General features: G+C 35.4%; 1 protein-coding gene across 4 annotated transcripts in view; it reads left to right on the top strand.

Moving 5' to 3' along the window:
* LOC110464288 (kin of IRRE-like protein 1) overlaps positions 1 to 18,356 on the top strand; it is a 131,857-nt gene extending 113,501 nt beyond the window's left edge. The window contains exons 11-16 of one of the 4 annotated variants that reach the window (XM_021519423.1): positions 467 to 577; positions 2,399 to 2,553; positions 3,254 to 3,307; positions 10,458 to 10,591; positions 11,534 to 11,587; positions 12,727 to 18,356. In XM_021519423.1, the coding sequence (XP_021375098.1) occupies positions 467 to 577; positions 2,399 to 2,553; positions 3,254 to 3,307; positions 10,458 to 10,591; positions 11,534 to 11,587; positions 12,727 to 12,874 (656 nt within the window). In that variant the 3' untranslated portion in view covers positions 12,875 to 18,356. Of the gene's footprint in view, positions 1 to 466; positions 578 to 2,398; positions 2,554 to 3,253; positions 3,308 to 6,574; positions 6,971 to 10,457; positions 10,592 to 11,533; positions 11,588 to 12,726 lie in introns of all 4 variants that reach the window. The other 3 variants (XM_021519421.1, XM_021519424.1, XM_021519422.1) reach the window with 3 other exon arrangements.
* Positions 18,357 to 26,885: the final 8,529 nt, after the last annotated feature.

Here is a 26,885-nt window from a genome sequence, read left to right as displayed (position 1 = left end):
CATTCATCAAATAAGGGAATATTTGTTTCATAAGATAGTATATAGACTGTAATAGTGTAATGCATAAAAATAGTCTATGGGAGTCCGGAGTAAGAGTATAGCACATGACATTGTTAATTGAATAGTCCATTTGATACATGTTTCAGGTTTATTTCGGCTAATAAAACTCCCCATCAACCAACACCACAGTATTGGTATACTTTATATCAATATAAAAACAATTGAAAATTCTACACCTTTGTTAACTGAGCCTGTGTATTATGAAATCCTGTATAAACTAGACCTTCAACTATGTCTCATTGCAAACAATCTATAAACCTGTTGGTTGGGAACAAGCTTGCTGGTCCCAGCATACATGTATTGATGGATTGGTTTCAATGTAAATGATTGTTAAGTAGAAGAGTTTAAAGATTGTAGTATACCCAACAAGTAGTGAGTATAAAGAGTTGTTTCCCTTGATTTTCAGATATCCTGCCACTGTCTTACATCATAGGGGGCGTTGTCGGAGGCGTGGCTCTGATCTTCCTCATCGTCATCGTTTTTGTCATTTACCACAGATACAAGGCTTCAGACTCTGGTAACCTTGCAAACCTTTTATCAAGTTTTCCATTTTGTTTTGTATGTGAATTGTGTTGGCTCTTTAGTTACGTTTGCATCTGCAGTTGATTTAATTTTAAGTTTACAAAGACAACTCAAATAAGTGGAATATTTCACTCAATATTTTACAGTATAATTTAAATTTAAAACAAAAATTAAAACCTGAGAATTAATAAGAAACAATGTGATATGCAGTTGCAATGATGTTTGGTGTTAGAGAAAATTTTAAAATTTTCATGTGCAACTTTTATATTTGTAGTTTGTAAAATAGAGAACACTAGTGTTTTGTGTGTGTTACGCTGAAGTAGTAGAATACTCTAGCAGCTGTGTCCCTTTTTGAGAACATTCTAGATTAAAGTTGAATTATTTGTGGGTGTACAATGACAGTAGCTTCTCTTGGATGCAGATAGCTTTGTTATTAAGTCAGTGTTACGGAATCAGAACACTGTCTTAGCGCAGTAAACACCACATATTCCACATAGCATGGAATCCTTAGCGCAGTAAACACCACATATTCCGCATAGCATGGAATCCTTAGCGCAGTAAACCCCACATATTCCACATAGCATGGAATCCTTAGCGCAGTAAACACTACATATTCCACATAGCATGGAATCTTAGTGCAGTAAACACCACATATTCCACACAGCATGGAATCCTTAGCGCAGTAAACACCGCATATTCCACATAGCATGGAATCCTTAGCGCAGTAAGCACCACATATTCCACATAGCATGGAATCTAAGTGCAGTAAACACCACATATTCCACATAGAATGGAATCCTTAGCGCAGTAAACACCACATATTCCACATAGCATGGAATACTTAGTGCAGTAAACACCACATATTCCACACAGCATGGAATCCTTAGCGCAGTAAACACCGCATATTCCACATAGCATGGAATCCTTAGCGCAGTAAACCCCACATATTCCACATAGCATGGAATCCTTAGCGCAGTAAACACCACATATTCCACATAGCATGGAATCTTAGTGCAGTAAACACCACATATTCCACATAGCATGGAATCTTAGTGCAGCAAACACCACATATTCCACATAGCATGCACAAATATTTCATAAAACATCAAATCATTATCCTTAGTTAGCACATTTTTAACCATCTTGGTGATATTCATATCTTTTTTTTTTATTTCAATATTGATTTTCTCACTTACTCATATGTCATCAATGAGGTGGAGTTCACATTAAAATTGAATATCAAGTTGTCAAAAATTTGATTCTCATAGAAAAGTTGCAAGCTTGTCCATGAAAAATACTATAGGTTGCTGAAATTTTGTAATTTGTGGCATAGGGATTTTAAATTCCACTCAGAAATGAAAGACTGCTGATTTATTTAAAGTTTTTTATTAATCCTAACAACTTTCATTTGATTGTAATCTAAAAATAACTTTTCAAAAAGACAGAAAATATTCAAGTGTAGTAATCTTTGCCCCTAAATACCAAAATAAAACACAATATCATTTTGGTCATAGGTTTTCATTCTGCGACCTTTTAGCAAGGCATGTATATGTTAAATCTTCACAATTTTTTTCAAAGAACCATAAATAAAAGTAATTATAAAAAAATAACCATTTTTCAGAAGATCAATAAAAACGGGGATCTGATGTCTGAAATGGTTAATAGGGAATGATACAAAAGATGGAGTGAACACCACGTAGATTAAATTATAAAATATCAAGAGCAGAAAACATCAACATACAAAAATACCACACATAGTCTGTACACTTTTATTGCAGAGCTTTTGTTTGTTTTGTAAGCACCGTTTCTATTTCAGACTCCTACGCTGAAACTGACAGTAACACTGAGATTAAAAAACGCGAGAAAACAGAATCACCGTCCGATTTTACAAAATCCACTCTGATGGACCAGTGGAGACAGGATTTAAATTTCCATTGCCCCACAGATTATGAAGATCTGTACGGACAAAAGGTGAGCAGTCCAATGGCTTCGTATACGATAAATTTAGGGAGGTTATACCTAAAATATTATGTAAACAAGGGTTATGTCCCCTATCATGAGAATGAACTATATTTAGAGTAAATCTCCCATTCCCATAATGAAGAGTAAATGTTTTTTTAAATAGCATCTGCTGATTGTCATGAATCAAAACAAATGGATTTATGCAGTCTATGAAGAACTAGAGGCATAAAAACTAGTATCTTTATGTAAAATTGAAATAGATTGAGTTGTCTCCCTTCCTCTAGTGATAACTCTAACAGTATATTAGTTTCTTGCTTCATGCTCATACAAGGTTTCTAAATTGTAGTCTAAATGAATATATTCTGTAGTTGAAGATTTGTTTACGTTATGTAGGAATCACAGATTTAATCAAATAGGATTCTTAGCACCTTTATACTGTATTATGATAGAATTTCTGAGGTCAATAAGAGAATGCTTTCTACAACTTTTTAGCATTAACATCTCCTTTGCTAGAGTTATTTCCCCTGGCTTCAATAATGTTCATGATTTCAAGACAAGATACTCTGGTTTCATTTCTACAAAGTTTTTTTTTCCTTATAAATCAAATAGATATGTAAAGCTAAAACAAATTTGTATATCAAATATCCACATATGGTCAAGTTCGACTTGATCAACTATTTACTGATGGAGTTATCTCCCCTTTCACAAGGGTAAACAGCAGTGTACTGTGAGTACGGTCGAGAGCACGGACACCAACTGTAATGTAAGTGACTGTTGGGGTTCTGGTCTGTACTATATATAACACTTTTCTCTACAGCTTCTACTGACTGGTCTACCCAATGTTAATCAAATAAAATCATATCTCATTAATTCATTTACCCCTGAAATTTCATAATAAACTATTCCAACCTTTGAATTGGAAGAGTTCAAATGTGTGTTCAGGGGTGAATGAGTTAAGGATTTAATACTTAACCAATAATAAAGGTAGTTTTCCATTGATTTTCAGCATTATGATACTTTTTAAAAGATATCAATCATAATTTTTAATATATGATGTTCTGAAATTTCCATAAATACTTTCAGAGAAGTGTAAATTTAAAACTGTCAGAATGAAAAAGAGACATCTTAAAGCCTACCTTATTTATGTCAGTGTCTATCATCTGTCATACTATTTCACTGTTTCATTTAACTAACTTATGGTTGTCTGTTTTGACGATAAACATTGATGTGGAAGTAAACTCCTTTATTGGAACATAAGCCTCGCTATATCTATAATCCTTTTATATGCTAAATTATCATCAAATCATGTGTAATGAAAGACTATGAATAATTTAAAATAAAATAGATATTCAATGTAAAATATTGATATTGATAGAAATTTGAGCTCTTTAAAAAGAAAGTAAAATATTGATATGCTTTGTCTATCAATGCTTATAGTGAAATATGAAAACATTAACCCTTTCACCCCTATGTAACTTTAGTAAACTCTACCATGCATTGATCAGGATAAGTCCATTATGGTCCACAGTGGTGAAAGCGTTAACATGGACATATGTTCATGACATCATTCAATTGTGACATAGGACATAGCTAACCAATACTGTTCATCATTTCGTTTATTAAGTAGGTCAAAATATATCGTATAAATAAGTAGAATATATGTATTAAATAATCACTTTGAAAAATATACATATACGTTTAAATGGCATGGTCTTCAGTGGATAGTGACATAATTGTGATCAGGTTTGCAAACAAATCATGCAGTATTGACCTTAATTTTGATGGCATATACGATGGTATGAATACAGTTGGCAACGGACACGTTCTCTGGTGCCCATTACATACTCATAATAATTGCAATGCTGTACTGTATAGAATAATAAAACTATAATTGAGAACAGAATGCAGTTTAAAGCTTATCTAAATATCTGATTCTATTATCAAAGTACTAAGTAATGTACCAAATATAATTTTCCAGTCCTAAGATCTTTGTGTCAAATTAAAGTAAGAAATATTGATAGAAAGAAGTAGCCTTCTGGGTAGACCGCCATTTTTGCAGAAAACATTCTTTGTACAATATATATATATATGTATACAACACACATTCTTATTATATACTGTTGGTTGAATTCTTCTGGTTGCCTCTCCTGAATCTTCACTTTCATTTTCTGCTGATACTTTCCCCCCTTAATGGCTTAATAGACTTAACCTAGCTCAAAGGATTGTACATTGCTGAGGACAGTCTATTGTTATATTGAGGGAAGAAAAGGTGTGAAAACAAATCCTTTCTAATTCAATGCTTTTACAACATTATGCTTTGATCCTGTTTGGAAATGTTTTATTTCATTCCTTTGTCTGACCGTTTTCCAACTTCCTCAAACATCTGTCATCTCTCATTCGCTAGTCAATACATATAAGATAAGATTACATATTTTAGCAAATATATTGTGATAAATAAAGCACACATTTGAACAAACTTGGTAGCCCTTCATTCCAGCATGTAATTGGCCATATATCAACATATGTTCACCCCCAAACTTTATATACTCTATGATATGACACTGATGGTCAGGAAAAGGAAACATCAAACAACAAGATAAAGTATTTAATCAAGCGATGACATCCACCAAATTCTTACTGGTACTGTCACAAACTCTTAGCCTCTTTCTATACGGTCTTTGTCCTGAAGTTTACTTCTTGATATACTTTTGACAAATATAACAAGAAATAATTACAAAAACGTACTAGTTTTACAATTAGTCAGGCTAGGGTGTTCCCATGTTGTATCAATCCAATGAATGTCTACAACCATAGATTTCATTCAACTGTTTCAAGAGTTCAAATCAGTGTATGTTCATTGTCTGTTGGGTTGTGCAAGAAGAAAAGACTGTCAATACTGTTAAAAGCTTTATGTTTTAGCTTTCTGGTAATGGTGTATTGCATTGATAGTCATTGCTGATAGTGGTGGGAAAGTTCAGTAGCCAGACATTTATAGTGGTTGGAAAGTTCAGTAGTCAGAGCTTTATAGTGGTGGACAATGCTTGTCATCGCTTCATAATTATGGTGGAAGTCTGCAAATGCCTCTAGTCTGTAGATGATAATCCTGCTCGTTGGAAAGTCATGAATGTTACTCGTTCCTTGTTTGACATGTGTTGTCAATCACTAATATATATAAACTGACCTTCATAGTCACATACATGTTCATGCTTGTTAATTATCCATACCAAATAAAAAAAAAAAAATTGATGATAGCTTTTCTTTGAGTTTCATAGAAGATTCTTTGTACATACATTTAACTCTGAAGAAATAAATGTATGTTTTCGTTTGCTGTTGACTATCTGTGAACCCTTTGATACCTTTTTGAATCCATTTGTTCCATTCTGGTTTACACTACCACCTTACATTCATATCCTTCTGTCTCCCCAACATCATCACTTGGAAGTTAAAAGAATATTCCCCTTTCTTTATCCCTTTCCCTGGCCGCTATGGTCCTTACATTTTACTAGACATGTCACCTATTGTATACGTTATTGTTACACACGAATCTTAGTAAATGTCATCCATACCAACCCAGTTCATTACCTTTATGATCCACCATGTTTACCATTTTGAAAACGGCATTCATACCTCTGTGTCATAATAAACATGAAACATCTGCCCATTTTCCTTTCCTGATCGACTGGTAGTGACTGGTGTTTGAGTTATCTGCCCTTTGATTTATCCATGGTGTGTATGTCTATTTTATCTTTGCAGCTAAGTCATTATGAAATGCTGCCTTTGACATTAGATATTATTGTCTTTTCCCCCTATAAATCAGTATTGAGATTGTTTTTGCTTTCACCCGATGGACCTTTTGACCTTCGACATGTTGACCTTTGTTTGTCTCATTGACCTTCGTGTGTATATTTGTTTTGTTAATTAAGGTATGAATGAAACTGTGTGTCATAAACATAAATAATGGTGTGTTTCGTGTGTCGTATAAAGTAAAGTCGCCTTTACTATTTCCTCAATCATTGCCTCCTTCGCCCAGGCCACATACAACAGAGACCAGCAGCTCTGTATGGCCCCTTCAATCAGGACCTTACCAGCTCAATCGACCAATCAAAACATTTATCACGTCATTCCACCATATGGTCAGCGATCTATGACCCCATGTGGCCTTGGGAATAGATCCATGACCCCATGCGGTATTGGGCAGCGATCCATGACACCGTGTGGCCTCGGCCAGCGATCCATGACGCCATGTGAACAGAACCAAAGACCAATGTCACCTTATGAGCAAGGACAGCGAACTCTGGCCTCATGTGGAGGTCGACGAACACTACCAAGAGGCCATCTGGCGGCTAGTCGAGATGTGTTACAATGTGCGACGTCCACCCTACCACATAGGCCCTGTTGGCACCACTGTGCTCAGTCATACATACAGGTTTGTGGTCTGGAGCGTGTTTCACCTTCCTGTTGTGGTGCCTTGGTTTTATTGTCCATGTTTTTGAACAACGTCTGGTCCTGGCTGTACCTACGAGCTTCTATAAGGTTCCTTAGTATGATTTGTGTACTGATGCAACGATATTTGTGTGCGTCTGCAGCTGAATATTTGAGTTTGTTTGGGATAATTTGTGAATAGGAAAATTCATGAAGAAGTGTCCCCGAAGTGGGCTGCTATCAAAGAGAATGAGCATCCTGGTTAGCTGCATCGCTGAAGGAGTTCCCATGGTCAGGCCATTTGATAATTTGTTTTCTGCATACGGATCTGCTTGGAGTTTTTCTGCTAAATTCATGTCTTTGGACAAAATTTGGTGTTCTTGTGTTAGCATTTTGTTTTTATCCTTGTACAATGTGTATTGCCATGAAAACAAAAAGATTTCTCCCCTTGCTGGGCAGTGCTAGCTGCCTCTTGTGATCAACACGTAATACATTTTTTTAACAAATGCCATGCAATTTAATCTAGTAACACATAACAATGGCTGGCTAGCATACTGACACTTTTTATCTGTGGCTGATAAAATATTTTTCATCAACATTTTTTCCCATGAAAAAAGTTTTTTTTAATGCTACATGATATTTCGGCAATATAACAGGTGTAAAAGGTGAGTCGGATTTTGTGTTGTGTGGTACTGAATGCGGAGCAAACCAGAGTGTGACATTTTCGTTGGTGCCATTTGTTTTCACGGAAACAGAAACAATCTTAAAAGGTTCTTGCTGAAGTATGAGCTCTATGTTTAGAAAACCAGTTATATTGATATACATGTAGATAAAGATATAGAAGGTAGTAAGGAAATCGTGCCAGGAATATAACTTAGTTTGTTTTAATGGAATTTAGCCTCTTCAATTTGCTTCAGCCAGGGTCATATTAATACAGGTATCTTGACAAACACACCATAAAGAAGAGTTGGGAAACCAGAAAAGAAGTTATAAATCATAAGTGTTGCAATGGGGGCAGGCAGCAGATGAATATTGCTTTCCCCAATGTCCCCGCAGCCCGGCAAAGAGACACAGAAGTGACATCCCCGATTCTACAGGGACCCCACGTTACAATAACGTGCTGTGGCCTGTAGAGGTGATACGATATAGAATGGCATTGGTACAGTGTGATGACGTGACAGGCTGGTGTGTAATGCATTGTTTTGTTTGTGATAATGACAATAACTTACAGGGAAGTATTACGTAACGTATGTTTCTTATTTTGTGACTTTGCTGTGCTGTGGAATGTGAGGATATGCCAGTCCACATTTGTCTCGTGCTGACCGTGAAATGTTGAGTGAAGTGGTCCTATCTGTCGACAATATTTTGAAATGAAAGATAATGGTAATGGTTTTGTGTGATGTGAAGTGACGGATTGTCTGGAATTACATAGGAATTGTAAAATACTAAAGTAGAAACTACTGATTCCTATGGCTAGTTTTGAAAGACAAAGTTTGATGCGTTGTGGACTGGAGTGAACCTATGGACTGTATAAAGACAGTATAACGTACATATCATTTGATAGCAATGTCGGTTCTGTCTGACAGAATATTTTCAATGATAAAAAATGCCATCGACGCACAATCACATAAGATGATCACTGAAAGTCGTTCATGACATTTTTAATACGATGACAAAGCGTCCTTCGGAGTTTGTTAGACTTCAATTGCATATTAATCGTATACAGAGTTCAACAATGAGCAAACATCTTTCTCGTAGGACAGACGTAATTAGGTAACTGAAACGACTTCCTCCAGAGTTAGATGCCCGTATTGTTAGAAATTCATGATCTTGAAAAATTAGATTTTCTGTGCAACGATCAGAACAGTTCACCCTTTCATTGTTATTCTCATCATATATCTGTATTTAATAAGTTATTGTTCAAACTTTGTCTCTGTTATTTGAAAAGTTATTTTACACTTATTCATCCTCTATATTTATTAAAGTTCTTGACTGCTGATAGTGTTTTGATATCAGTTCTCCTTTGTGGCCGTTATGGCTGATTGAAAATCGTATCGAAACCATTCTCTTCAAGATTTCTAGGTTTGACAATATTTGCACAAAAAGCCATGACCTTTTTTTGTTAATGCCAATGTCTTCATTTAGGTTCTTTCACATCATTGAACTGCTGTTTATAGTAAAACAAGCTCATTTCACATTCTTGATCGTTATGAAAATATAGTTTTGTCACCAGGCTAGTAATTGCCTAATAAATAATAACTTTAGAGGTTGCCAATGAATACAGCGAACTATTGAGAATTTATTCTAATTTGTCATATCATGTATTACAGATCTTCATGTCAATAAGTCATGCTATTAATTATATATGATCAAATCATTTAATATATTTCATTAAGTCATTGACTACACATTATTTTATTTTCAATTCATTGGATGTATGGGCTGTTTGTTTAAAATTTATTTCATCTTTTTATTTTGCACTCATCACCACGTTCAGCGTCATTCATTCAGCTTTCCACAATGTTCACCCTTTGTTGTTTAAGCTTGATAAAGCATGATTACGTAAATAATGTGGGGAATTGTTTTTTTATCATTTTTAAAGACCAAAACAAAATTGCTGTAAGTTTACGTCACATAATCTCGCATGAGACTTCAAGAATAATGAAGAATATAAAATTAAATCAATATTTTAGGAATATCTATGTTTCTATGACTTGTTCATTACATTAATCAATTCCGTTTTTATTTGGGAATAACTTGACGAAGGAACCAGTTTGTTTTGTAACATGTTAAAAAATGTAAATAAGTAATTCATTCTAATTTTGATTTCTATTTGTTGGTCACAATCCTTTAATGTAACAATTTAAGCAGTTTCAACCTGAAACATTATATTTAAGTTCAACTCACATAATATAAATCCATGATTACTTAAATGAATAAGATTAACTTTTACGTTAATAAGTTAGCTCTACAAAATAAATTGACACCCGAATAGAATTATAAATCATCATTTCATGTACAATTGTAAAGCTAGGAATTTGATGTGCATGAATTATACTTTAGACCAAAGACAGTCCAAGCAATGTTAATGTTGCTTAAAGAGTACACCTGGCTTTATATATGCTTTTGATGGGAACATTTGTCGTGTACAATATGGCTGTGTTAATGGTATTTTTGTCAGTTTTTTGGTGAATCTAACGTTTACAAGTCATTTCACGTTCAAAAAATAATTTTTACGTCATTAATATTGCAATAAGTTAGTGTTTTCCTTTTTTCCCTTTTGCTTAAAAATCAAACCCACGAATTATTGCAAATTTCTTTGTGGAATATTAATATAAGAAATCCGTGTGTTCTCTTATTTTGTTGTTGTTGTAATCAGTTCGTGTAGATTAATGTAACAAAGTTTCACCAGAGAGCTATAAATGTAAATTTGCACCGAGACAAAATCGTTTGTCCCAAAGTTTTGCACTGTGTTTTGTTTTTTCACACAGGAACATAAGTTAAACAGTAGCGGCTACGGAACGCTGACGTCTGATAATTACATTAATGCTTACGATCATCACAATGGTGGGCCACTATTTAGTGATTATGCTCACCGAACGGATGAGGCTCCGCCAGCAGAAAGGTAAGGAGGTGGGAATCGCAACATGCCATTGTAGGACTGGGCTGGTTGTGCAGATTTGGCCAATGACAAAAATAAATTAAAGAATATTTGTATTTAGTTGAAGTTCAAAAGGTCTAGTCCCAGTTTCACGACTGTTACATAATGGATGTTTTTTCGAATGGAAAGTATTGCTGAAGTTCAAGGGGAAGGTATTAGATAATGGAAATCGTTCCTTAAATCCAGCAATCCTTTCAATGAAAAAAATGTGAATTCAAGAATTTGCTTCACTTAAGAAACATGTGTGAACCTGGACAAACATTTTAGTTAGAATCCTTCATAATATCGGTCATTTTGTAAATGAAATTTGTCAAGTTGTTCGAATAGCTTAACAGTTTATCATTTACTACGTTAGCCACACAAAAAGTGATTAAGAACTTTGTATGTTAATAACTGAAGGAAGACTTACCTTTATAATGATTTCTTATAAGCACGTTAAGTAGTTAAATGTGATTGCACACTTCTGACAGAGCACGTATATCTGTTGTCGCCGGCTTTATGGTCAAAGAAAAGAAAACAACACCATGATTTTCTAAACAAAAGTTTACTGCGCTATATGTGTATATTTACGCTTATGACACTGCACTTTTATATATGTGTATTTTTGTGATATTATACACTTTATTACATCGTATACGTGTCACACTTTTACAAGTGTTATGATAGAGTTTGTATGGATATAAATTGAATAAATGAAACTGAAAAAGAATATATCAAGAAATATTTCTGGATTAAATTTTTCCACTGTTTTATTTACATTTGCTTTGTCCAACAAATTGCTCTGTCTTGATATGTTTTATATCTAAGTTAGACTTGTCAGTTTGACCCTTTTATGTTTGTAAGTTATTACATTTCCCTTGAACCTCTTGTCTGTTTCGTTGAGCCTTGTTCTTGTCTCCTCGTCAGATATGAGTATGGGTACAATACCATATCGTACTCGCCTCATTTGTCACGGTCCAGGTAAGCGTGTGGCCCTAATCGGGCATTCCGTGCTGCTTAGCCCTGATAAGGCATAGTATGCCTGCCTCATAAGCAAAGACGGTTATCCGACCCCAAATTGGCAGCTTGTGTTTACCACAGTTTCTTAGTATAGAAAGTTTGACATGCTATGCTGATGTAGTATTGAAGCGATTCAAAACATGATTAGACTGCTTTGTAATCTAAGAACTAAAAACAAAAGTTATACTAGATAATAGCAAATTCTTATTCATGCATGTATATCACAACCTTATCCCGAGAAAAGATTTTAATTGTTTTTGATTGCCCATAATACGTTTCCAAACAACCGAATTATATACTGAAAAAAAAGAAACAAAAATGTATTAGAAACATTTCCAATTGAATTTATTTTGGATTGTTTCCCCATTTACAAATTCCTCCTGTCATTCATTGCCATTTCCTTGTCTTTTGTTTTGATTGGTTTGTTGTTTTTAGTTGTCTTTCCATTTTTGAATAATTTTTATTTCATTTTAATGTTTTGAGATTTGATTACAAATGTTAACAGATTTTAACACCCATGGTGTTACGGTGTACGAAGCCTTTATTTCTTCTTTGAAAAAGGTCCCCATTGAATAGCTTTTTGATGGGTTAGGAAGGTGATAGTGATGTAGTGACGCATTGATTCTATAAATAGTCGTATGTGCTTCGATTTGGTTTCACTTCCTGAAAAAATGTTTGCATTATTCATTATTTGTGTCCTTTTTTCTCATTTTGTTGTTTTGCACTCTTCTTTTTAACCTCATTTGATTAATGTACCATTTTCTATTTTTTTAAGAACAATTTTCTAAGTATGATGAATACTTTACAATTAACGACGTATTTGCTTTTGTGCCAGTGTTATTTTCGTAGTACATACAACTCAACCCGACAGGGACCTTCTTTTGTTAATTACTACTTCATATCCATTAATAAAAAAAAAAAGGCGGAGGATATTTCAAGAAATATACTGATATATACTCAAGAACATTTATTTCACGTAAAAAACGAAAATAACGCTGTGCGAAAAACAAAATGTATTTGGATATTTAATGACAGGGTTTCGTTGGAACAAATATTTTGAATAAAATTGTATGACATTGTGTTCTTTTTCTCTGCCTCAGGTTTGAAAACGGATACAATACATACGGAACAAGTTCATTTAGGAGTGCATCGCGGACAGACTTCACCAATCCGGATTACACAGATCCGTACTCCAACAGACTTCCGCCCGCTGATGTCAACACGGCCAAATTGGCCACCACGGTGTGATGTGACCAGGAACTTTGTCGACACCTTGGACTGACTTTTGACACGATCATGTGACTCGCTGTGAAAGACCGTCAGTGAGGTCGACTTGCTCGTATCAGACCAGGTGATGTGACCTGTGGGAACGTATTAGTGGGAAAGGTAGCAGTAGCAGACGTCAACATCAGCATTGCCGGACACAAGAATGTCGGTGTTAAGCATGTCAACAGTTATGTGCCTCTACCACTATACTAATATCTCCAATTGCGACTGGGATGGCCCTTCATAGCTTCCAATACATGGAGTGGTAGTAGTAAAGCGCCCTCTCAATATCTGGTCTGGTAGGGAAGTGTTAAAATGCAAACAAGTTAATTCTAACGCGTCATTACGGAAGAATGTGTCTGTTAGTCTCCTGGTCTACATCACCGAACTGAAAGTCTGAACTACTGATTGTTTACAAAGTGACATTCAGCATTTTATATCATAGTCTATGCACGCACTAGATGAACATTTCATTGCCATATCTTCATCTGTCATCTATGTACAGTACCGAATACCGTACCACGTGGTACACCTCCTTAGATGTTGTGACGTATGAGAGAAGGCTGGACCTATCATTAGTTTTGATCAGTTTGTGTTTCATCATTCTGAACATCGATTACAACACTGCTTGAAGATGTGAGTGGACAGGGAGGTGTGTTATTACTGGAATTGAATATTAACTTACGACGTGAATTTACTTTATGAATGGGGAGATAGCACTATGCCTGTCAAAGAGGTACAACTCCATAGAGACATATAACGGTAACAGTGGAGTTTACCAAACGGCAGAACGTAACTGGTTTAAAAGGACACCTACCCCATATGCCTGGTGATATCGACAAAGAAGTTAATGCACTTTTTGACTGTTTTGTATCCAAGAAAGATGAACTTTCTTTCTTTTTTGTTGCCAGGCCATATGAAAGTATAAAATTTACCAAGTATGCATACTTTTTGAAATTTCTATGAGGAGATTATATGTGCTCAGAATAAAAAGCATAAATAGAATATGTGTATGTATACCCCAGGAAAATCATTTTTAAATGGTATATTTGAGCTGTTCTATCAGATCTTAGGAATAGTTAAGCAAATTCACAGATTTAAAAAGTGCTCAAATATAGAGTCCGAAATCGGGAATGTCCCTCCAAAATAGAAGGAGTTGGCAAGTATGAGTACGATGTATGTATATACGAGCTAAGAAAGGAACTATTTCTGTCAAAAGGAGTAATTTGTTTAAAACAACCACCGAGTGACAAAACTGTGTCAATTAACAAGTCAGTCATTCGTTCCAGTCCTTACTGACATATTATCTTCCACATTCAGATGTGTGCCTTCGTAACGATATTGTAACATTTTCTAAATGTTGGAATAATAAGTTAGAGAGATATACCATAGCATCATTTACATAGCGTTTATACGGATCACCAGTCAGACAATCATACGTTTAAACCAGTCTTTTGTAGATGTTAAAGGTCAACTGGTGAAAAAACTTCGATATTTTATCTTCATCCATTGTGTTATGTACTCAGACAATCGTATATTTCGAATCATCCAGAATTTGTACTAATCTACCTACGTCGGGTGTGGCACAACTACGTATGGCTTTACTGACCTTTGTCACTGAACCGGGACCACAACACAGAGATCTCAACATAACTGCTCACTATCAGACTTACTTAGAATAGAGGTGTCACACGGATCATGGAAGGGGTCAACACACAAACATGTGGATGTCTGCTGAAGTAACAGATGGATTCCTGAAGGTCAATGCCGTTTCAAGACAGGAACAACTAACTAAAATCGGCTGTTCAATCTGTTTTGTGTAAGATAAAATAGTGAAGATATTTGTGAATATGTACCGAGGTATTTCTCCTTAGCTAAATGTAGAGTTATCTCCCCATTTGTTCAACTGACTATTATATAGATAAAGAAAAGTTTCTTTATAAAGTATATGTACATCTGTAGTTAGGACGAAACACTTTAATGCTGTGCATATTTATTGTGTCTGTGTCAATTAAATATCACAATCACGAATTTGTTTTACCGCATCGAAATGTTTCACGTGCAAGTTAAACATAGCGTATGATCCAAATAATTACATAGAGGACAGTTATGTTTAATATATATATAGACATTGCTTCAACGGTCGTCAGCATGTCTGATGGAGATGGAAGGAAACTAAAGTTAACACATTCTCGTGTCATACTTCGGACCTTTCCAAAAATAAATAATAAATGTTGCATTAGTAATTCACTTCATAATTTAAATAATATATCCATTGCTTCTGTCACTCATTTTTTCCGGCAATAACCTCATATTAAAACGGAAATGTTTTGGTAAAACTTGAAATTTGGAAAAGAGAAAACCAGATAAGATTACGTGAAGTGAGTATGACGCCGTCTGTAAGCGGTGGAATGTGTTGTGATAATGTGAATGTGTTGCTAGTATTGATTTTTTCATTTTTTTTTCATTGTAAATTTTTATCATAAAAAGCAGGGCTGAAGGCATGTGAATATATTTCCAATCTTGTTTTGTGGAAAATATGCATGCCCGAATTTGACCGTCCACTGTGTTCAAACTGCTTCTGTATGTAACATAGTTATATTTATTGCTGACTTTGTACTGTTATAACATCTTATCTAGAGTGATCTGCCCTTTGATCTCGTGTAAACATTTACGTCACAAATTCATGAGGAGCACCCTATTATGACTTAACATAAAATAGGTTTGAAATTTTAATTGAAATTTTCTAAATTAGATCTTGTAATTGACATTATATCACACTTTAATGACAATGCTAGAAATCTATAACCAATATATCCAAGACAAACTACCCATTTCAAATAGCCGTAGATAAATAATTCCCACAACGCCATGGACATCTCTAGCCGTTATAAATAATCCAAGTTATACTATCGGCAGTAGATGTATTATATACCTAGCAAAGTGTACTAAATCCCCGGTCAAAATGTACAAACATCACCACTCTGAGTCATGTAAGATATACAAATACACATTTAGTATTTCTGTTAACAGTTGTATAATAACACATATATAAATATCACCTTTACCGATCATCAGATAAATTGTCGACTTTTAATTGCATTTGTATTGCTAACAAAATACTGTTTACGAAGAAACAGGACGAAGGGGCATAAATTTATACTTATGTCCTAGAATTTCTGATAGAATGCAAAAAACCATTCCATGATAATTCTTTAGAATTTTAATATCAGCCGTTAAAGGTAAGGAATAGTAGATTTATATATCCCATCTTGGCTATTTAAAGTGTTGCTTATTTCATGTTTGATGTGGTTTGTTATGCATACAGTATCTGTTGAAACTAATGTGGGTACATAAAGTATGGCTATAATACGGAATAGATCAGAGATTAGTTGTTTAAATACCAGAACACATTCTAATTAAACAGTTGTTAAGTATGTCAATGAAAACAAAGTTAAATATTGCATGTGCAAATTTTAGATTTGAACGTAATAAAGGGAAGTAACTCCTGAATTTTGCAAAGGGAGATGGTCCTGATGCTGTTATTACTGTGTATGTGTGACCCTAGTCCCCCTGGTGTTCATTATTGACTATTTTGAGTTGCTTTTTATTTCAATTCTTGTTAAGATTACTATTCTGTTATCCATATATACATATAAATATATCATTTGCAATATTTGTTAAGATTTGTGTGTGCGTATTAATGTATTTAATTATTTTATTAAATCATCAACATTATTACATTCTATGAATCACGTGTAGTATAGCTGAATGTGTCAGGTGTTTGGCTGAATGTCACGTGTATGTCGGATATACGTCACATGGCTGAATACGTCACATCACAGCTGATATAGGTCACATTATTGATAAGTCACAATCACATATGATCAAAAGTATAATATTTTAATAGTTATATTCAGTAATTTCAAATGTTCTCTATTCACCAAATTTTTTAAACAACGTTTTTCTTATTTTGGGAAAGAAATATGTCCCAACAAAACAATTGTAAATTGATAGGACAGGTAAAAATACCAGCCTGGCCACCAGTCACACTCACAGGGGCATGGCACACATACCCAAACATCAAGGTCTTATATATATATATATAATGTGGATCTGTGCCACGCCCCTGTGATCACACTGACAGATCAAACTAATCCTGTCGAGATATATGGGAATTGAGGTTCAGATCTTGTTAATATATCTATTGAGGATAGTGTGTTTAATGAAGTTGTATATATATAACATAGAAATGTGAGAATGCCTGTATAACTGACTGTGCTATGTGTGGAGTGGAGATCAAAACAAGATGGATACAAGTGATTTATGGTACCGAGCTGAGAGGAAAATAAAATTTATATTGAAAGCCAATTCTCCGTTTATGAAATGTTTAACAATTGGCTTAATATAGCTACTTCACATGTCTTTTGGAAATGGTGATATACTTATCTATAATTAAAAGCTACATTTCCTGAATAATTTTTTAGACGGAAACAGTAAATTATTTGGGTAATAAGAAAGGATAAAATACTTATTGTACAATGTATTTTTTCTAATAACCCCAAACTGTTCATTGTAACAAAAGACAGTCTCTTCATGTAAACCTATATGAAGCACAATATTGTTTTGTCAGATGAGACCAGTCATCGGTATAAAACACTTGTCAGACGTTTTTGGTCATTTCTAGAAATTCAGAAAGTCGGCATTACTGCCTTTGGTATGTAGGAACAAATGTGCCCGAGTGAAATCTAAATCAAATTGCTGACTATTCAGAAATACAAATGTGATGACTTTATCTACTTTTGAAGTGCACATTTTCGCACAGCAAATTCTGTAAACATTGAACGGTTTTTGTTCCATGTTTACAGGTTTTGCATTTACTGTAACCAGAAGAATATACATACATAATACGACATTAAGTATCGTGTATATAGAGCTCGTATTGATGAAACCATTCTCCGCTCAAACCTACTTTCTTATAACTTGTTTAAATAAGGTGATATTGTTTAAAGGTCAAGCCTAGACACCACTGCTAATGCTATAAGACTCCAAGTCTTTCAAAATTCCTCGAAATCATTGGGAAAATGTGAAATTTAAATAATTTACCACCGAAACAAGAAATTGGATTTGAGTACAGAATTTGAGCTTGGGCGTGAAAATGTTTTCATGAAAACGGGCCTTGGTTTAAAAGCCTGAAATGTATAACGGTAAACTACAAAAATGTCTGACGCGAATATGTTCACTTTCATAGTATTTGCAGTCTAGTTTGTGAGTGTGTGTGACTGGCCCATTTAACAGTTGAGGTGTGATATGTTAGTAGTGAACGGTTTTGTGAATGAACGGTGTGCTACTTTAGAAGTATATACATTCTTGTTTACGTGACTGAAAAGTTGGACTATTTTTTGACGGAAGTGTTGTGTGCAATCTTGTGTACATTTGCAATACAAGCTAATTTTATACAATACTTCTATGTGTTTGTTGTTTGTAAGTCCGTCTGTACAGAAAAAAACATACCGTCACTGTACCCAAATCAGGACAGTACCCTAAACGGGACACTTGTGATAAAACGGCCCAAAATACTGTCATTCAATGCAAAGTAGTACTTTTATGTATACAATTTTCATTTGATAATACTTTTTATGACAATTTAAATGCATTAAGCTTTATTGGCTGCTGATTATCGTTACATGGATAATTTAAGGTACGAATAATTATCAAAACAAGACTTTTCTGATTTACGTGCCTTGCGACGCTATTTATTTGGATATCATTTTCAAACGTCAATTTTATCAAAACTAATGCTAGTTTGGAGAGGAAATTTAATCAGAACCCTCGTTGACCCTAAAATATTTTAACTATGCATATTTTCTGCCGATATTGGTCGTTTATCCCCAAATACTCGCCAGTAACGAGAGTAACTTTTTATAGAACCACGCGCCCGAAATATCAAATTGTGTTAAAAATGAAAAGTGGATAGTATCTATTAATGAAAAAAGAACAAACGTTTTTGGAACTGATAGCATGGTAAAAAGAACACTGATATTTATCTGAAAAGTGTCCCGATTAGGGTACGGTGACGTTAATACAACATTGTAAATCGTCTATATCTGACTAAAACCCTCAAGGAAAAAAGTTACTATACACCTGGTCTAGCTGTTTAGAAAGGTTTCCTGACACATCCCGTCATCTTATTAATAAGTAGAAGTGATCTTTTCCACTAATCGATGCAAAAACACATGTAATGCTTTACCTTTCTACAGAGCGCTGAGTTTCGCTCCCCAATGGTCTCGATCTTATCTCTGTGTCTCGGCATATCGTTCAAACTTTTGCAGTAAGGCATCATTACTGTCGCGAATCTCATCGAATGCTGGTAACAAATTTCCACGTTCAATGAACAAATCTCTTTGGTGTACGAGTACTAGGGTTCTCTCTCCTTCTACAGGTTATATTAGCTCGAATTTCCACTTGTGCTCCTGTTTCATTGTTGCCTCCGCTCTGGCTTCCCGTTCAGCTTCTATCTTTGTCTGTTCTTACAGTAGATTGCTCTCTCCTGTCCTCGCTCATCTCTCGCTCGGCATTGCTGTTCGCTGGCGAATTTCTGTAAAGCATCTCCTTCATACTTCATTTCGTTCCCGGGAGCTTTCAGATCTTGTAGAAAAAACATGTTGGAAGCTACATGCGCAACTTAGATCACTACAAATAAAGGACTACGGACAACACAATACAATAAAACAACATACTTACCAACCGTACAGACTCCCCGCGTGTTTCTGCTCTTCTCGCCTCCTGACACTTTCTCTTACCTCCTCCCCTCTTCCAAAAAGGCTTCTATGATGTAAATAAAGGGCAAGGTTCGAAAAGGAATTTAAGTTTTCATAATTGCCCGAAACAAGAACATATATTTCTGGTTAATTACCCAGCATACAAGGGTTCCAAAAACATGATGAGCGTCTAGTAGTTATACGGGAAAGAAAACAAGTACATTATATTTGCAACATAAACAGACCACACTCACACAAACCCATTTCACACGGTAATGATACTACACGAAAAGCTCTGTTGCAACTTGATGTGATTACACACTTCTCTCGCTATGGTTTACACTGTTACGTCACAATGTGTTCAAAAGACAATATATTCCGCTAACAACAGAACAGTCAAGTAAATCTGATAAATGTCCACAAAGGACACCATGTTGGTGTATGAAGACGAGTCACGTCATCGTTTACTGTGTTGGCTGATGCGCACGGTTGTGCTACCCTGTCGTCGCCACCAATAGATTAAATCTTGGCCTGTTCTCTGTAGGCTAACTTTGACTGACGTCGATCCTGGCGCAGACCAACAGATTTTAGGTAAGTTAGCATTGTAAAGATGTTTACTGTTTGGAAAAGGGGATTTGAGATTTGTTATATTGTTATGAAGAAAATATGTTGTTGGTGGAAGGTCAATGTGTTATGATTAGTGTGTTACTGTCAATCGCTCGTGACACGCTGTGCATTGTGACTGGTCTTCGCACTTCAATAAATATATATTACAAGAATGGGAAGGTCAGACAATTTACCAAAACGACCCCAAAACGCACCAAATACGATCTAAAACACACCAAGCGAACCATTAACACATTAATGATATCTTTAGACGAATGATTTAGTAATAATTTCCAGTAGCATTGTCTGAAAAATGACAATGTTATGCTACCGGTAAAAGGGGAAGTAAATCGTGACCGGCAATATAATAACTGCTTTCAACGCTGTGTATATCATTGAATTAATTGACTATAATAAACAAAATAGGAATTAGATGGATATATACATCATCGAATCACTGCTATGTGAAAACGATGTTGTGGGAGTTACTTCCCCTTGTTCTCTACATCTTGTGACCTTTTCAGTGAGATAGGTATAATATGCATTTCACTTTGTTTGAGCTTTATGGCTTCAGCATTTGTTCAGTGTATTTTTTTTATGAAATACGTTAAATGGTGTTTTCTCTGTGATGTTTTCATTAAACAGTACCATATACTATTGGTTTGTGCTGTGGAATATTTTAAATATCGGCATCGACGTTTTCTCTCAAAAACAAATAAATGTTGAAATGTAAAATGGTGTTATGTAAATATTTTATTCTGATGGCAATATGTAAAATACATCTTATAAAAAGGTTTTTAAACAACAACGAAGACACAATTTAGTGATATATTGTACATATATGTGTAGTTTAAAAATAGCAATAGGCCCAGTGGGCCTGCTTCGCTTACCTAATACAAATCTTACATTTATAACCTGAAAATAAAGCTACAAGCTAAATATCAGTGACCCCTAGGTCATTCAAAACTGTTAAAACAGAAATACATTTTACCCCTGTGACCTTGAAGTCTAACAAGGCAGGTAGGAAGGAGAAAGAAATATAAAGATTCCAAATGTTGCAGGGGGCGGGGGCAGCAGATCAGTTGTGATTTCTACCATGTCCCGATTAGCAGAAGACTACGAAGGAAGCCCCGACTCTTTAACGACAAGACATTGTTTGATACAGCAGGCCTGTTTTTTTCCCGAACATGCAGGAGTACCTCGGGAAATTAAAGCGACCACAACAAATCTACTGCACTCATTGCTTAGGGTCTTAATATTTTCTCTCTCTATTCCTTACAAATGTTTTCATTTCCTTGCCAAATGTTGAACGTTCGCCCAAGTGGCACAACCTGCAGGCCAGGGATGAGAACAGAATGCACTTGTGACCCTCTACATATTGTTAGTGGCATCTAATATGGCAAACCCTTGCAGGATTGGGGGATATGGTTTTGTGACCAAAATACTGCACCTGCCATTTGTGATCTTTGGATTTTCTGTCTTCTGACTTCTCAACGAACTTTTTGTTTGGAATTACCTTACAGTTTGGCCTTTTTCTTCTTGAATGTTTGCCTGTTGGTGGATAGCTGTTCTGGGTGTCTCTGGCATGTGTTTCAGTGAGGTTTGATTTTTGTTTTATTTTGTTTAACGTCCTATTAACAGCTAACGTCATATTATTACGTGCCTCCATGTGTGTAGTGTATGCGTGCTTACGTGTTGGAGGTGGTAAGTTGTTGTATTTTCCTCCTTGAGATAGTGCAGATCTAATGCCAGGTTTGTTACTGCCATCACACCAAGATACCTTTCAGAAGGTATCCAGCATAGTGTTTCAGCTGGTCACATTGAGGAAGCACTCGATGTGATCGGAGGTATCCAGCATAGTGTTTCAGCTGGTCACAATGAGGTAGCACTCAATGTGATCGGCATCAAATCCGCGCTATCGCAAGGAAGCAATAACACAAAATACCGTTACATCCAGTACACATACTTATATACAATGCATACACACGCACGCATCCAGTACACATACTTATATACAATACATACACACGCACGCATCCAGTACACATACTAATATACAATACATACATACGCACGCATCCAGTACACATACTAATATACAATACTTACACACGCACGCATCCAGTACACATACACAAGCACGCATCCAGTACACATACACACGCACGCATCCAGTACACATACACACGCACGCATCCAGTACACATGCCCACGCACGCATCCAGTACACATACTTATATACAATACATACACACGCACGCATCCAGTACACATACACACGCACGCATCAACTACACATACATACTCACGCATCCAGTACACATACTTATATACAATACATACACACTGGGAATGACGTTCTTTGGTTCGGGGAAAGAACAGACCTGCTGTATCCTTCTAAACTTAAGTGTCGTTACACTCAACTGAAGTGTTGTTACACTAAACTGAAGTGTCGTTACAAATATCATTAAATAATCAAAGTGTATCTTATAAGGCTAATTTTATCACCAATGCTATTAAATCTATGTTCTAATTTTCATTGCTTCACCATGTGAAAATCTAAGCGTGCTATCGAAACTTTGGAGTTACCTCCCGTTGAACGATCAGTAAGATTTTTCTACATGTTTACGTGCTTCTTGTTTTATATTAATTTTCTTTAATGCAGTGGCGGATCCCGAGACCCATCTTGGGGGGGGGGGGGGGTTTCCAAATTTCCTGGGGGGGTTTCCATGTGGGGAAAAATTGAGGAAAATGGTGAAAATACATGATTTTTGAAGAAAATTCTCAGGGTGGGGGGTTTCCTGAAGCCCAAAGAACCCTCTGGATCCGCCACTGTAACGCCCGTTCATTTGTTCACGTGTTTTACGCAATACCATAAGAACACGACTATTTCAGACTTATTACCACATAAATTATAAATACATGTCTGCCTAAACCTACATTTTAAAAGCACGTGTATTACAGTATGCGCTGTAAAGGGAGGTAATTCCGTAACGCTTGGAGTTAAAATATGAACTATTGCCCTTAGTCAGCCGTCAGCTACACCGTACGAGGGACCGTATACTTCCACTTTTAGTGTAGTACACTAACTTTCTGTTATATTTCGACTTCCTAGCACCTTTTCCCATAAATAAACGCGAAATGTTTATCTTCAAATTGTTGAAGTTGGTCAGTACCATTTAGAAATGTCGTCCGAATTTAATGAATAGAAACAATATGTTGGCGTCTAGAATTCTACTAGTTAAGCCAGTGACAACTTCACAAGATACAAAAAACTTTATTTAACATCGCATACAGGTAAACAAGGAACATTAACTCTTGAGAGCTATTATTGCGACAAACATATGTAAAATAACAATAACATATTATATTACAAGTAAAGGGAGATAATCACATATATTAATAAAAAACAGTAATAATCATCACAGAAAAAGAAAGTATACAAATCCCAGGTTTCTAAGTGATTGGGAGTCCCCTACCTACAGACGCCCCGGGGTATATATATAAAAATATGGTGATATATGCAAAGCATTAAATGTCGTCACAGATAAGTAGCATTCAGAATAAGTAAATAAAAGACATAGTTAATAGTGAATTACTTAGGACTTTGGATTAAAACACTATGAAGTGGAATATACATACAATGCTAATATAGCAAAGAACAAAAATTGACAGAATATACACTATTTTAGTGTGAATTCAAAATGATACCGAAATCAATAAAAAAAAAATTATCAAGTTTTGTAAAAAAAAAAAAAAAATAGAATATATGGAATTAAAATACAAACAAGATGCTGCAAAAATATAGAATAGAATTAAAACATATAAGAAATGAAATATGACAATAAAAGTATCACACAATCCAATCAGGTGACAGAGGTAACCAGGGCACAGTATGAAGTATCACTCTTTACAGATGTTGCAAAGGCAGATGGGGCCATCCCAGGAATGGACCAGCCTCCTGAATTCTTTGAAGTTTTCAACTTTTCGGAAGTCATTTGGGAGACTGTTCCAAACCCGGGCGGCCTCAAAAGCAAACGACTTATGTCCATACTTCACAGTTGTGGTGTTTGGGTTCTTTTGCAATAGATGACGAATACCATATATCTTTGATTTAGTGGGTATTTATTTCCCTGTAACAATATTAAAACACACATGAGACAATATACAGAAACGAACTCGCCTAACAATACATTTACATATGGACAATTCACGTTGTAACGTACGATACTTTAAAAGACGTAAGGTTTATAAAACAATTATTTAAAGTAGCCTAGAAAACTATATATGAATATGGTTCACATAATACTTATAATACCAGTAGACTACACCGAAGTATAAAATCAGTGTTCAATAAGGAAAGTGTTCACTTAGTCAATAACCACACCCATAATTATATATGAGCAATTTACGGCACGTTATAGCATTCCCAATAAATATAAATTATGGAGCATTAATATTTATCAGCATAAATATTAAGTTTAGCAATAGCTTATATATTGTATTTGACCAATAGCTTACCCTGTATGTGGTACCGGGGATCCACTAGTATAATCTGCCAGGTATGTATATTTCGTAAGTATGTATATATGGCGATGTTGCCTCTACCAGGAGCAGATAGGAAGTGAATGGAAAAGAAAGGACAGAGAAGCAAAGAAAACATTGAAGCGGGAAATATCACGCAATGCGACAGGTGTCAGAGGTCAGTTTGTCACTGGTCAAACAGGTATACAACATTCACAATTACGTCACACTCTCATACATTCCATTCAAAACGAAAGTAACACACGAGACTAGGCGACAGCGATCGCGGATGCGGAGCGCGGATTACGGATTAAAATCAACATTGTTATACAAAGTAATCCTAATAAGACTCAATATATTTTAGTGAATCTTTAGGAATATAAGGAATTAAAATGAATTAACAAATCTAACCGGGTGCCACACAGTGTTAACCCTGGGCACCTCTGCATTTCATTCTTTCCTGAAGTCATAATTAGACATCTTAATATTTACAAGATTATGAATATATTCAGGAGAAATTTTGTTTATAATTTTAAAAACCTCACAACCCATTTCCTTCAGACGCCTTACAGGTAGCTATATATAGCCTATCGCTGTTAGTAATACTGAGAAAGTGTCTGAAGGATGAGTTGTGATCATTATGTATAAACCTTAAAGCTCTTTCTTGTATCTTTTCTAGCGTTCTGACACTCTTCATGGAACAAGAGTGCCAAACTAAAGGACAGTAGTTAAAATTTGAAACAACAAAAGAATTATAAATTACAAGTCTACCAATTCGCTTTAAAATGGACAAAATTGCCTTGCTTTCCTACAAATTTCAGAGATATGAGCTACAAAGTTTAAAAATGAATCAAAGTTCACACCTAAAAGTTTGACAACACTGTCAGGAACAATATCTATTTCGCCAATACTAAAAGACTGCATAGCATCTACCGAACGTTTCCCTATACAAATGGCCTGGAATTTATCAGAGTTTGCTTTCATCTGGTTTAATTTAAACCAGTCTATTAAATTTTGACAGTCAATTTCAATATTATGTTTTAAAGCATCTGGGTCTTTATTCGATTCACTGGCAGGTTTGTCGTCTGCATAATTATATAATTTACAGGATGTCACATATAAAAACATATCATTTACAAATACATTAAAAAGCAAGGGTCCTAAAAAAGAACCCTGTGGTACCCCTTCAGCACTTCCAGCCAGTCACCGCATTTGGAGCTAATTTTTACCTGCTGCTTACTGCTGCTCAGGTAGCTGGACACCAGATTAACTGAGGCTTTGCTCAGGCCATAGGCCTCCAGCTTTCCGACCAACAAGTAATGAGGAAGACTGTCAAAAGCCTTGGAGAGGTCCATCAGTATGACAGCGACATACTCATGGTTGGTCAGGGCTCTACGCCAATCCTCAACAGGTCGCAACAGGGTGGATTGACGAAAGGCTGCAAGGAAAAGATGAAAAACATTAGTAAAAAAGGCAGTCAGTTGATCACACATGGTTCTATCAAAATATTTCGATATACAAGGTAAAATGCTGACTGGTCGGTAGTTTTGTTTATCTAAGATATCTTTTTTTCTTAAAAACAGGAACTATCTGTGCCTCCTTGAGTCTGCAAGGGAACTCTGATCTATCAAAACAGTGGTTAATCATGTCGCTCAGAGGCACACTGATGTCCGTACAACAGGCTCTAAGGAGTTTTGAAGATATGCCATCGATACCAGTGGCCTTCTTCGCCTTCCCCTTAGAGATAGCCTTTTCAACCACGAAAGGAGAGACATGATTAAAACAAAACCCTGACTGATCATTTTTGTGTCCCCTAATTTCTTTCACCATCTGCCTTCTTCTGTGATCAGCAATAGGCGAGGTTAAATATTTACATGTATATGGTTCGTTATAATGTACAATGTCATAGGGACGGGAGACAACTCTGCGTTGTTTCCTTAGTGATGCATATCTTGTGGGTGTTTTCCGTCAATTCATAACATATGTTCAGTTTATGGTGTTTATAAATTTAAAACTTCCTTAAACTCTCACATTCAATAGAGTTACTAGACTGATATTAAGGCAAACATTTCTCTATTTAAAAGTGGGTCGGGAGATTTTTC

Source organism: Mizuhopecten yessoensis, unplaced genomic scaffold, assembly GCF_002113885.1.
Source record: "Mizuhopecten yessoensis strain PY_sf001 unplaced genomic scaffold, ASM211388v2 scaffold10979, whole genome shotgun sequence".
Classification (NCBI taxonomy): domain Eukaryota; kingdom Metazoa; phylum Mollusca; class Bivalvia; order Pectinida; family Pectinidae; genus Mizuhopecten; species Mizuhopecten yessoensis.
The sequence above is the reverse complement of the archived record's forward strand: the minus strand, read 5'-3'. Positions and strand labels throughout refer to the sequence as shown.